The sequence below is a fragment of the Panthera uncia genome (genome assembly GCF_023721935.1).
Source record: "Panthera uncia isolate 11264 chromosome A1 unlocalized genomic scaffold, Puncia_PCG_1.0 HiC_scaffold_16, whole genome shotgun sequence".
Taxonomy (NCBI): domain Eukaryota; kingdom Metazoa; phylum Chordata; class Mammalia; order Carnivora; family Felidae; genus Panthera; species Panthera uncia.
In genome coordinates this window covers 4,242,282-4,254,857 of record NW_026057576.1, presented here as the reverse complement: position 1 = coordinate 4,254,857, position 12,576 = coordinate 4,242,282, and the positions used below count along the sequence as shown (strand labels likewise).

The following is a 12,576-nucleotide window of genomic DNA, read 5'->3' as shown; positions in this document are numbered from 1 at the left end:
TTACGTTTAATTTCCGTAGCAAACTATTTCCCAACTGGTGTCCTGTATATTAAATCTCTTCCTTCTGTAAAGATGAATTAGGGAGTGGAAACATGTTCTGTGCTCAAATAATTTGGGGAAATGCGTGTAGAAATTAATTAAGATTTCTATCCTCAGAAGCGAGGACTGCTCATAACTTTTAATATGCTGATTTGAATTGGGAATCTGCAGGAAAGAAATGTATTTGGGGGGAATCTCATGGACCAATCTGACCTGCTTTTATCACTGTGTCTTTCACCACAGAGCAGGGCCTCCCCTCAGTGAACACGGGCCTGGGACTCGGCCAGTGCCCAGCGAAGGTCGAGGAACTTCACACGCAGTTGGATTCCCTAGATACAAAATGACGACTGTAGGAAGAGTCTCTCACTTGTTTGGTTATTTAACTCATTTTTTAAAAAATTTTTTAATGTTTATTTATTTTTGAGAGAGGGAGAGACAGAGTGCAAGCTGGGGGCGGGGCACAGAGAGAGAGGGAGGCACAGAATCTGAAGCAGGCTCCAGGCTCCAAGCTGTCAGCCCAGAGCCCGACGTGGGGCTCGAACTCACAAACCGTGAGATCGTGACCTGAGCCGAAGTCGGACGCTCAACCGACTGAGCCTCCCAGGCAACCCTATTTGACTCATTTTTAAGGACACATCTGTAATTCCCTTCAGGAAGAGATGTGCATGGTGCTGTCTGTGGGACACTTTGAATGAAAAGCTTTATTCGTCTGTTTTTTCGTCTGTTCTCTCTTCAGTGGAAGGTTCGCTGTGTACCTCAGGCAAAATATACGCCACACAGATTCATCGTTTTTCCATCTCAAACTGTGGTATCGCAGGCCTAACCTCCATGCTGACCTCATTTTTTTTTCCTGCCTTTCCTTCCCCATCTTAACTTCATCATCTGTTAATTAAACGCTAATTAATATTCACTGAAATTTTTATTATCACTGCTCATCCTTTTTTGGGAGGAACTTGTTGGAGTGTTAATAAAATTTTGCAAAGGGTTAGTTTTACCGCCAAGCGGCATTATACCTGAATTACGGTGTTGAAGGAGGAGAGATACCTAAGTGAACTGAAAATAAATTTAAATCCTGTGGCTTAAAGAATAAAATGACAGAGATTTAAAGCACCATCTCCTTTAGGTTGACCAAAAGGGTCAAACTGCGTGGATTCCCATGCTGTTTACAGATGCAGTCTTTATACACTTTAAGTTCCTTTGTGAGTTTGCTTACCTTATATTTAAATAATAGCAGTAGTCAACAGATAGTCAATGAGGGTTAGATAGTGCATGTGATTCACATTCATAGACTTCCAAAGGAAATGAAATGGTAAAATACACAAATACATGATCTCAGTATACACTAAAAGCACCAATATATATAATGATCACTCAATATATATTAAAAGCATCCATTCACTCAATAAATTCTTAGTATAAGTTGCCATTCTAGGTACCGTGGGAAAGTGTCCATCCCCTCATTGGTAATTTAAAAATAATACTTAAAAAAAAAAAAAATACTAACAGGGGGCACCTGGGTGGCTCAGTGGGTTGGGCGTCCGACTTCGGCTCAGGTCATGATCTCACGGTTCATGGGTTCGAGCCCCGAGTTGGGCTCTGGGCTGACAGCTCAGAGCCTGGAGCCTGCTTCGGATTCTGTCCCCACCCCCACCCCCCCGCCTCTCCCCTGCTCATGCTCTCTCTCTGTCTCAAAAATAAATTAAAAAAACATTTTAAAAAATGTAAAAATAATACTTCCAGGGTCTCCTAGAATATAAATTCCTTGAGAACTGAGATTTTTATCGATCTGATTCACTGATATATCAACTTCGCCTGTCACATGATGGGCAATGAATAAATATTTGTTGAGTGAACTGTCTTTCGGCTAAAACCTACTAACTGATACTTGTAGATGCCTGCATTGCAAGTTTCTTCTTAATAATCTTTAACGGTGTCTGTGCCTGACTTAGTGGAGAGTAGTTCACCCTTTACAAAGCTCTACTGCCTTTCTTTTTCCTTTGGGAGCTAAAAGCCTAAGTGGTATTAGTGATGAAAGTCTGAACGGTTGGGCATGTCGAAGGTACACAGGGCACCGCTTCCAAGCTAACCACAGGCAAAAGATAAAACCCTAACTTTTTTTTTTTTTAAATTTTTTTAACGTTTTTTATTTATTTTTGAGACAGGGAGAGACAGAGCATGAACAGGGGAGGGTCAGAGAGAGAGGGAGACACAGAATCCGAAACAGGCTCCGGGCTCCGAGCTGTCGGCACAGAGCCCGACGCGGGGCTCGAACTCACGGACCGCGAGATCGTGACCCGAGCCGAAGTCGGCCGCTTAACTGACTGAGCCACCCAGGCGCCCCAAACCCTAACTTTTCTTGAGCTCTTACGAGAGTTGAGGTCACAGGCCCGTGAAGTGGCCTGAATCCCAGAGATGCAGGCTGGCTCACCTGTGGCGAAGCATGGCAGAAGGCCAGGCTGCCTTGCAGAAGGGTGAGGAAAAACCAGAGAACATCTTCACAGATTGTTGGGGGCCAAGTGTGGGCTGGCCTGTCAGTCTGGAAGAGCTGAGGGCCCCGATACAGAGGGAGTTTGCACCCCCCTGTAGGCTCTTTTCCATCGGCCGTCACCAGGTGTGCTGAGAACCTGTGGGTGCGGGGTGGGAGACCACCTGGGGCCACCCTCAGCGTTGCAGGCCTACAGGAGGTGACTGGCGGCTGTGCAGAAACACCACAGAACCCTGCCTCCTTGGGCAAAGATCAAGAAAGCAACAGAATCAGACTCAGGGACTTGAGAATAACTAAGAACTAGCACAGCTTTAAAGGAACTGTCAGAAGACAGGGATTTCAATCAGTCTGTTGAAGGAAAAGGTGGGCAACCTGTATGAACAGATGAAACAGGAGGTGGTGAGTGTGCGACACGCCCAGATGGAAACGCAGGAAGTAAAGCCATGAGGTCATACGAGAAGAATTCCTTTGAGGGGCTCATCCGTACACTTGACACAGCCGAGGGAAGAATGTGAGCTCCGTGAACTTAACGGGAGGTCAGTAGAAATTACCCAAGCTGAAATACAAGGGGGGGGAAGGAGTAGGGACAGGGACAGAACAGAGCATCCAAGAACTTCGGGGCCAATGGAGCTCCACAAAGGAGAAGAGAGAGCTAATGAGGCAGAAGAACTGTTTGAAGGGATAACGGCTGAGGATTTGCCCAAAATAATGAAAACCAAGCCAGAGATCCAGGACGCTTTGAGAACCCCAAGCGGGACAGGTAACAAAGAGAACACACTTAGAGACTCCATGGTCAAAATAAAGAGAGAACTCTGAAGGCAGCCACAGGAAAAAATAAAGACAGCCACAGATAGAAATTACAGCAGACTCCTCACCAGAAACTATGGAAGTTCGAACTATCAAGATCCATAGCATGAGATACATCCGGTTAAAACGTCATCAGACAAGGGAACATTTTCTGATTAGTAGCAGTGTTTTCTAAGTGAGAGCTGAACCCTACAGATGAAGAACTCAGTGTCTGATAACCAATTCTACCTAAAGTGATTTTCCGAATGAGCGTTGATGACCACGTTTTGCGGCAGACGTTGAAATCTGGAAGATAGGCTAATGACATGTTGGTGGACTTCAGTGGCCTAAAAACCTTAAAATAATCACCACGGTGGAGAAAGTATCCTCTTCTCAAGCTGGGCAATTTGAGGAGGCACATGTGTTTCATCACACGTGTTTGGACTAGTTTACAAATGAAGAGTATTAGGAAACTATGAGAGTACATTTCCTTATGAAGAACTTGATCACTGGGTGCCACAGGAAGAGGACTGTTCAGCCAAAATTCCTGTCTCCGAAGAATTTATGACTCTAAAACAGACCGTGTTTACAGAATATGTAGACAAAACAGTAACACATAAATAAAATTTGTCGAAATCCATGATGATTGTATTACCCAGGGCTAGTGTAATAGGGAATAATACTACCCACCACTTATTCAGCATCTAGTCTAACATAGTATGTTTTTAAGTTACATTATGTTGTTCAGTCCTCGTCTAATTCCACCAAAAGATAATATTAACATCTTGCCAGTGAGGAAAGCGTGTCTTAGAGAAGTTCAGTACATCCTCCAACATTCTGCCGCTGTGCTGGTAAATGGTGCAGTTAGGATTCACACTTGGTTTCATCTGGCTCCGAAACCTGTTCTCTTTCCTTTACGCTCCAGTGAATCATAATAATGGGAGTTCAGAGGCAGGTGTTGGTTTAAGGCAGACCATGCTCTCAGCTCTCCTCTAACGAGTCTAAGAAGAAGGCTCCTGGAAGCAATGGTATTTCTGGATATGGGATGATGTGGAGTAGCCATTTTAGCAGGCAGAAGTTAAGGATGCTGGAAATACCACTCTGGAAAACAGTATGGGGGTTCTTCAAAAAATTAAAAATGGAACTGCCCTACGACCCAGCAATTGCACTACTGGGAGTTTATCCAAAGGTCATAAAAATGCTGATTCGAAGGGACACATGCACCCCAATGTTTACAGCAGCACTGTCAACAATAGCCAAATTATGGAAAGAGCCCAAATGTCCATCAACTGACGAATGGATAAAGAAGATGTGGTGTATATATACAATGGAATACTACTTGGCAGTGAAAAAGAATGAAATCTTCCTGTTTGCAACAACGTGGATGGAACTAGAGGGTATTATGCTTAGCAGAATAAATCAGTCAGAGAAAGACCTATCGCATGATGCCACTTATATGTGGAATTTGAGAAACTCAACAGATAAACGAAGGGGAAGGGAAGGAAAAAAGAGGGACACAAATCATAAGAGACTCTTCAATACAGAGAACAAACTGAGGCTTGCTGGATGGGGGAAGGGTGAGGGGATAGGCTAAATGGGTGATGGGCACTGGGTGTCATAGGTAAGAGATGAATCACTGGGCTCTACTCCTGAAGCTAAGACTGCACTGTGTAACTAATGTGAATGTAAAAAAAAAAAAAAAAAAAAAAAGATGCTGGAAATAGCCTGAAAGACCCAAGACAGCCGTCCAGTTGTGCCATTTCTTACATCATTCTTTAAAAAAATTTTTTTTTCTTAATGTTTATTTATTTTTTAGAGAGCACAAGAAGGGAGGGGCAGAGAGAGAGAGAACGAGACACAGAATCCGAAGCAGGCTCCAGGCTCTGAGCTGTGAGTGCAGAGCCTGATGTGGGGCTTGGACCCACAGACCATGAGATCATGACCGGAGCTGAAATTGGATGCTCAGCCACCTGAGCCACCCAGGTGTCTCATGACATCATTGTTTACCCGAATTAGTCGATCTGAACTTTATTCTTGATTTATAGCATTCTTCGTATGCTAGTAGGATTCTTTTCAATCTTGAATGCAGGTGGCAGCGTCCAGATCCCAAGGAGAGCTGGGAATGACATGTCATCGTTGGGATCGGAGGCTTAGCGGTCCATGAACGTACTTCCTACCTTGGAAATTATGAAGATTGAAGTAGAATCTGCTAAAAAGTGCAAGGGATGAGGGGCGCCCAGGTGGCTCAGTCGGTTGAGTGTCTGTCTGACCCTTGGTTTCCACTCAGGTCGTGAACTCATGGTTTGTGGGTTCGGGCCCCGCGTCGGGCTCTGTGCTGACAGTGCAGAGCCTGCCGGAGATTCTCTCTCTCTCTCCCTCTCTTTCTCTGTCCCTCCCCCACTTGTGCTGTCAATGTCATCTCAAAATAAATAAATAAACTTAAAAATTAAAAAAAAAATGCAGTTGACGATACGGTGAAACAGTTATTTCTGATGCTATGGGCTTTTATAAATTTTTAATTTAATATAATGAAAACTAATTGCAGTACTGTTTGAGGTTCGGGTGTCTTAAATGCATTTTTATTTATATATCGTTGCTCATTACCTGAAGCTTGGATGCATTCGTATTCTGTTTCTTCAGTATATCAAATGTGAGTGTCTTCACATTAGGAGACCATTGAAATATCTGTGCCACTCGGTAGGTACAACCACTTCCGGAAGGACAGCAAAATTTGGTTGATTTCAATGTTGATTATCATGACTCTGGGGCAGAGGGAGAGGGAGACACAGAATCGGAAGCAGGCTCCAGGCTCCGAGGCATCAGCACAGAGCTTGACACGGGGCTCGAACTCAGGAACCCTGAGATTATGACCTGAGCCGAAGTCGGACGCTCAACCGACTGAGCCACCCACGCGCCCCCAGGAAACATTTTTCTAATTTGAAATTTAAGATTTAACTTCTAAGTATTTTTATTAAAGAGATTCTCATATAACTTGAAAATCAATTTGTATGGTATTTGAAGTTTTGTCCTATTTTTGTTCTTGTAAGAAAAAAAGGAAGTACTTTCTAAGAGAATAACATAAACATAGGCATGCTTCATTTTCTTGTGCTTCGCTTTATTGTGCTTTTCAAATGTTACATTTTTTACAAATTGATGTTTTGTGGCAACTTTGCACCAAGCAGGTGTGCGGGTGCCGCATCTCCAACAGGGTTTGCCCCCTTTGTGTTTCTGTGTCACATTTTGGTAATTCTTGCAGTATTTCAAACTTTCGTTATTATTGAATTTGTCACAGTGAGCTGTGATCGGTGATTACAACTCACCGGAAGCTTAGAGGATGGTTAGCATATTTTAGTAATGAAGTATTTTTAAATTCAGGTATATATATTTTGTTTTGTTTTGTTTAGGCATAATGGTATTGCCCACTCAATAGGCTACAGCATAGTGTAAATGTAACTTTTGTATGCACCGGGAAACCCCAGAATTCCTTTAACTGGCTTTATTGTGATACTCACTTTGGTGTGGAGGTCTGAACTAAAACTGCGGGAGATAGAGCAGCGGTGACAAGCTTACATCCCTTCCAGCCGCTGAAATGCGCTGATTAATTTCAATAGACGAAGAGCCAAAATCCATGGATCAAGAGCCACACTAGATTTTTATTTATTTTTAAGTTTCTATTCAAATTCCCCTTGGTTAGGGTACAGTGTAGTATTTCAGGTGTACAAAACAGTGATTCAGCACTCCCGTCCAGTACCCAGTGCTCCTTACAAGGGAATCCCTAGTCCCCCAAACGAGGTTTTTAAAAAATCTGTTTCCCTGTTTACACCTCACGTGCTATAAACATACTATTTAATTTGCGACTTGGTGGATTTATGATTCTTTTCTTTGAACCAGTCTACCCCCATCGTACGTAACTTCTACTTATATTTTTGGTAAAACGTTCCTTGAATTTACTACGGAATGTAGAGTAGGCCTTGAAGACATAATTTTGGGAGGTTTGTTTGGACCTATCCCTTGATTTTGAAATAATCACAGATTCACGGGAAGCGGCACAAAGTAACCCGCAGGTCCCATGTCACCTTCACCAGCAATGGTACTCACTTCCTCAGGCAGTGACTTTTTGTGTCACTACAGCAGCCCACGTGTCTCCTTTTTAGTACATAAGTTTTGATGAACTGTTTTTAGCTGTCCTTGTTCTTACATGGTGTCTTTCTTCGCATCTTTTGTTTTATTGTAAACCCGACAAGGAAAGAATTAAGCCTCATTAAATTTGTTCCTTTAACGTGTGCCATTTCTATGTGGGTTTGTCTCCGAGGGGTTGGCCTGTCAAGACTCTGAACGGAAAGGGGTATGTTGGGTTTGGGTCTGGGATCCAGTACTTGGCATTTCCGTATCATTGTCCAGAGAGCAGAAGGAGTAAACCTTTCAAAGTTGCCTGGCCTGCTGTGGGACGCCCGGCTCCTCGTTTCCCCACACCCCCTCCAGCGGGGGCACCCCGCCATGGGCCTTGCCAGCCCTGTGTCTCCCACTGCTGACTGGATGCTCCTTCTCATCCACCGCCCACTCCCCCATCCCCGGTGCTGCCGCATCCCAGGCCCGATTGCGATCCCAGAGCTCCCCCAGGGCTGATGACTCAGTGGACCACTCTCCCCAACTTTCTCTAACCTCCTTAAGCCTCAGAATCCACCTCGTCCCCTATGAGACTCCCGTCCAGGGAGCCCTACACCCGAGCGGCCTCTCGCCTGTGGTCTGTGCAGCGTCCCCTTCTTTTTCAAGAACCTCAGGCTCCCATGGCCTCTTCTCCAGTTTGTGTCCCTCTAGGCCTCATTACCTTCAGCCTGTCTTGAGCCTGCTTGTGCATTTCCCAACCTCAAACAAAAGCTTCCTCCCCTCTGCCCCTACTGCCCTCACCCTGCTCCTCTCCGCACACGTCTGGAAACAGTGCTGGGTCATATGTATTCACCGTCTCTGGGTCTCACCTCCCACTCAGCTCAAGCCGTCTAGAGCGGTGCCCCTGCCCCTGTCATTCCAGCAGTTGCTTAGGTTGCTGATGTGCGTCACTGGGGCACTAACTATAGCCTCCTGTTTTTTCCTGATCCACTTCCGCTTTCCTCCTATCCAGTGTCTCCACTGCAGCCAAAGGGATCTTTCAGAAACACAAACCTGACCTTGTGACTCCTTTGCTTTAAACTCCCCAGCGGCTTACCCCGAGGACTCCCGAGGGTGGAGACCAGTGTCCCCGCTTGGCTCCTGCCTGCCTCTCCAGCCCGGTGGGACCCGCTTTTCCTGCCCACGGCTCTTTCACCTCCTGCCGGCAGCCCTCCTCTTCTCTGCCTGGGATGCTCCTTGTTCCCGGCCGCCCATCCCTTGTCTTGTTAATGCCCGTTCGTTTTGCACATTGCACTTCTACGTGAGTCCCTCATCTAAGCCTGTCTGCGCTGTTTTCTCACACCGACCTGCATGCCTTTCCATCTTTGCACTCACAACAGTCGGTGACTCCTAAAAATTGTGCCTACGTGGGTAATGCCAGCTTGTGAAGCTTGCGGGGCCGGGGCCCTGTCTGGTGGCCCTTTTGTGTCCCCGATGCCTGATACAGTGCTCGTCCACAGTACTCTTCATTTTTGGGTAAATGAGAAAATGCCATCCTGCCACACAGACTTTTCGAGAATGGAAACAAAACTCTTAAAGCTTTGTGAGTCATAAAAAACCCAAGTGTAGCGCGAGTCCCGTCAGCGGAAGGTATCACGTAAAGTAAGGGTTTAGGGAAACCTGAACGTCCTGGTACGAGTTCTTGGCATAGATGACTTAACTAAGGCTTGACCTTTTCAAATCCCGTCTGAGGAAATTTTTGTTTCACTCAGGATGGCCGCCCCTGGTGTGAGAAAGCCCCAGGCCTTTCACCTGCACCGGAATGTGTACTATACAGCCTTAAACTTTCCTTTTTTCTTTTCTTTCTTTTGCCTCGTTTGCCTTTCTTATGGCCAAACAGAAAGAGGAGAGAACAGGCTTTGTTGTCTGAGCCTCCGTCACGTCCTGGTGTAGTCTTGCACTCAAGGAGCCCTTTTAAACGATTGTTCTCGTGTTCGTTCATTTCTTCCGGAAAGATTTACTGAGCATCTGCTGTGGGGCGGGCACTCCGAGGCGATACACACACCTACGTCGCCGTGCCCGGTGCCCCTGCCAGCAGACCGCTCCCAGTGTCCTCGTTCGGTGGTTCATGTGCACAGCTGGAGTGCTGCTAACCCGCCTTGTGCCTCCCTGATGTGTTTCTCTGTAGGGAGGCTTTTCGCGTCATTTAGATTATAAGTAGAGTTGCACAGAGTGGTCACCTTTCTCAGGAAACGTCAGTATTAGTGACTTTCGAGTAGAGTCAGTTGACCGACGTGCTTCCTCGACCAGATCGTTATTTTATTTCTACGTGAGTGTGTGGTGCTGTGTGATGAGGCCTAATCGGTCTCAGGCAGGAAGCCCCAAAGCAGACAGGGCCATGCCACTGAGCTTCCAAGTTCTGCACCTCTCTCAAGGCTGGAAAAGAAGAGAATGTGCAATTCACTGTCATGGTCCTTTGTTGGGACAGCCAGTCAGCTTCACTGCAGGCTGACACCCAAGAATTGTCGTCTGTTTTTTGACACCTCACTCTTTTATTCCTGTCATCTGTTATTATATGCACTTAAGAGCCAACAGAGCACTTGGACAGGCTTCCACCGGTAACAGCGGTACAGAAAAAGCGTTAACTTTTACTAAGGCTTTCAATAGATGTTTAGAGGTCGACGCTACCACGCTCTTTGCCTACGGTGCTGTCTTTGCACGTACAGACCTTAATTTGACAGTCACTGCGATTAAATTCTATGAATTTTTGCGTCTGATGCCATCCTTAACTCTCTTGCCTGATAAGCAGCCAGTGCGGTGACTTAGGAAGCAGTTGACTCACACACGTGTTCTTTTGTTTTTCAAGTCGCTGCCCAAAAATATGGTGTCTCGGCTTTGTGAGTCCAAAAAGGTGGGTGCTGCAGCCGATATGCAACTTCAGGTATGTATGTACCTTTGTTCTCACGTTTTCCAGAGCGGTTATTCAGAATAAATATGTAACTTTAAGTTCTTGCCAACGCTCCACCTTGATTATAATGATTATGCTTCTAACACATCTTCCACCTGACTTCAAAGAACTTGACCAAAACCGACTCATTCGGGCCTCGTGCTGTCCTTGGGAAATGGACGTTGAATACGTTTATTTCCCAGTTTCAGCCGGGAAAGTCAAACCTCGGAGGAGTCACGGGACTTCTTCTAACTCCTACATTTCAGCCTGCAAGTTAGGTTTTTAGTCACTTTGTCTTTTTAAAAATTTGTGGTTTTGACGTGAAGTTTAAACAGTGAGGATTGTTAGTTTTAGATAATATTCAAAGGCAGTCTTATCGGTTTCCAGATAGAGACTAGAAAACTTTTACGAACCATCTGGATGTCAGGTCTACACGATACCAGATGTTCAGGTTACTTTAATTGCTCAGATTGTTTATCGCATTCTTGCTCTTCATCAGATCTGGAGAATTCTATAAACACAGCCCAAACACCCGTCTTTCATGTCAGGCAGTGTTCGCTTTTATAATGGTCCAGCTACCTATTTCAAAGTGCGGGCACCACTTAATTGCTTTATGGCTTCGTAGAATTCAGCCTTTACGAACTCTGTTTATGTTGCACTTTCAAATATACATTCGAAGAAAATGCATGCTATCGAGAAAACCACGGCCTTACACTCGAACTTATGTTATTTAATGCTCATGCCTAGCAGTACAATTTTAAAAGGGTTTCTGCGTTATTCGAAACATTTTCAAGTTATTTGAAAATTTCTGCGTTACTCAACTTCAAGTCTTTTGATTTGCCGATATCTATAATGGAAGCTCTGCCCTTGTGGCTTTCTTTCTGAGTAGTTGTTCCAAGGGTTTTCTTTCAAAAGGAAAACCAACCGTTCCCTCCTTCCACCCTCCAAAGAGAGTAACCCCCACCGAGAGACGCAGAGGAAGAGAGAGAGAAGAGAGGGAGGCAAGTGCTTGCCAGACAGCTGCCCCTGCAGGCTTTCCTGTCCCGCAGCAGTCCCCTTGCACGCCGCAGACACAAGAGGCTGGAAAGGAAATGAACTGGGTCTGGTGTCTAGGGAGGCATACAAAGTGTTCTGAAAATTGCAATTTTCTTTCTTTCTTTTTTTTTTTTTTTTTTCTGTTGCGCATTGTTTTAAAAATGGGCTCCTGTTTTTTCTGTGGCTCTGAGGTTCTTGGTCCCAGGAGAGCATGACTCGCTGGGTAGGCAGGTAGACTCATCACTCTCAAATTGTTTGGTGAGCAGCAGGTGAGGGTGAGACACGCGCATCGCGTTTATTTTGCTCTGCTTTTGTCATTAAAAAAAGTCGTTCCGTACTTACGCCTTTCGCGTGTGGAAGGCATAGCTGTAGGAATGAACCTTCTGAATTCAGATTTGTTTGTAGATTGAGGTGAAAAAAAACCCCTCACACCTTAGTGGAGGTTAGAATTTAACTTTCGATTCCTGATAATTTATTCTGTTGGAATATGGACAAGACGTGGGTGAGTAATTTAGGCTCCTCTGATTTCTCTCTGCATGATTACTCATTATAGAATGTGGAATTGAAAGAGCTGTAGTTAGCTATATGCTTAGATTACCACTTAGAGTGAAGCAATATTTATATTTAGGAGATGTCTATATTTTTCTAGGGGAGGTTTAAGCTTGACTTGTAATTTGGAACCATAATTCTATATCTAGAGGAAGCCAAAAGCTGGAGGTCATTTAAATTTTTTCTTTTATCCAAACTAATCCTCAGTTCTTTTAAGTCAACAGCTGCACATTCTCTGCAAATTCCGTTTTCAAGTCAGAAAGATACATATCAGAAACGTAATTGCGTGTCAGAATTTTTCCTTTAAAATCAAGCCTTTTCTACTTTCTTGCTTCGGGTGAACTCCACGCAAACACTAGTATTCGAGCCAGATGTCCCGGGGAGAAAGCACTTTTATCTTTAAGTTAGGTTTTCTACGTGAGGTTTAGCTTTTCGGAACTTTGTGAGCTGCCGATTTCACGTGCAAACTAACGCTTTCTTCTCCTGTCGTGTTTCGATGGCCCGTGTCCTCCACTCAGAGGTGAGGGAGCCTTCTCTCCCGGTCACCTCGTCGGCCAGAACCGCCCGTGCACAGCAGCTGTTTTCTTGGTATCTGCTGCCACCAGGTGTGGGAGCTGGCTGGACCCGGGCTCCAGACTCCCCAACAGCT

General features: G+C 45.0%; 1 protein-coding gene across 2 annotated transcripts in view; it reads left to right on the top strand.

Moving 5' to 3' along the window:
- The window catches only part of MIPEP (mitochondrial intermediate peptidase), a 164,957-nt gene that overhangs the window by 80,798 nt on the left and 71,583 nt on the right, over window positions 1–12,576 (top strand). For both annotated transcript variants that reach the window (XM_049646712.1, XM_049646711.1), the window contains exon 15: window positions 10,263–10,337. In XM_049646712.1, the coding sequence (XP_049502669.1) occupies window positions 10,263–10,337 (75 nt within the window). The remainder of the gene's footprint in view (window positions 1–10,262; window positions 10,338–12,576) is intronic.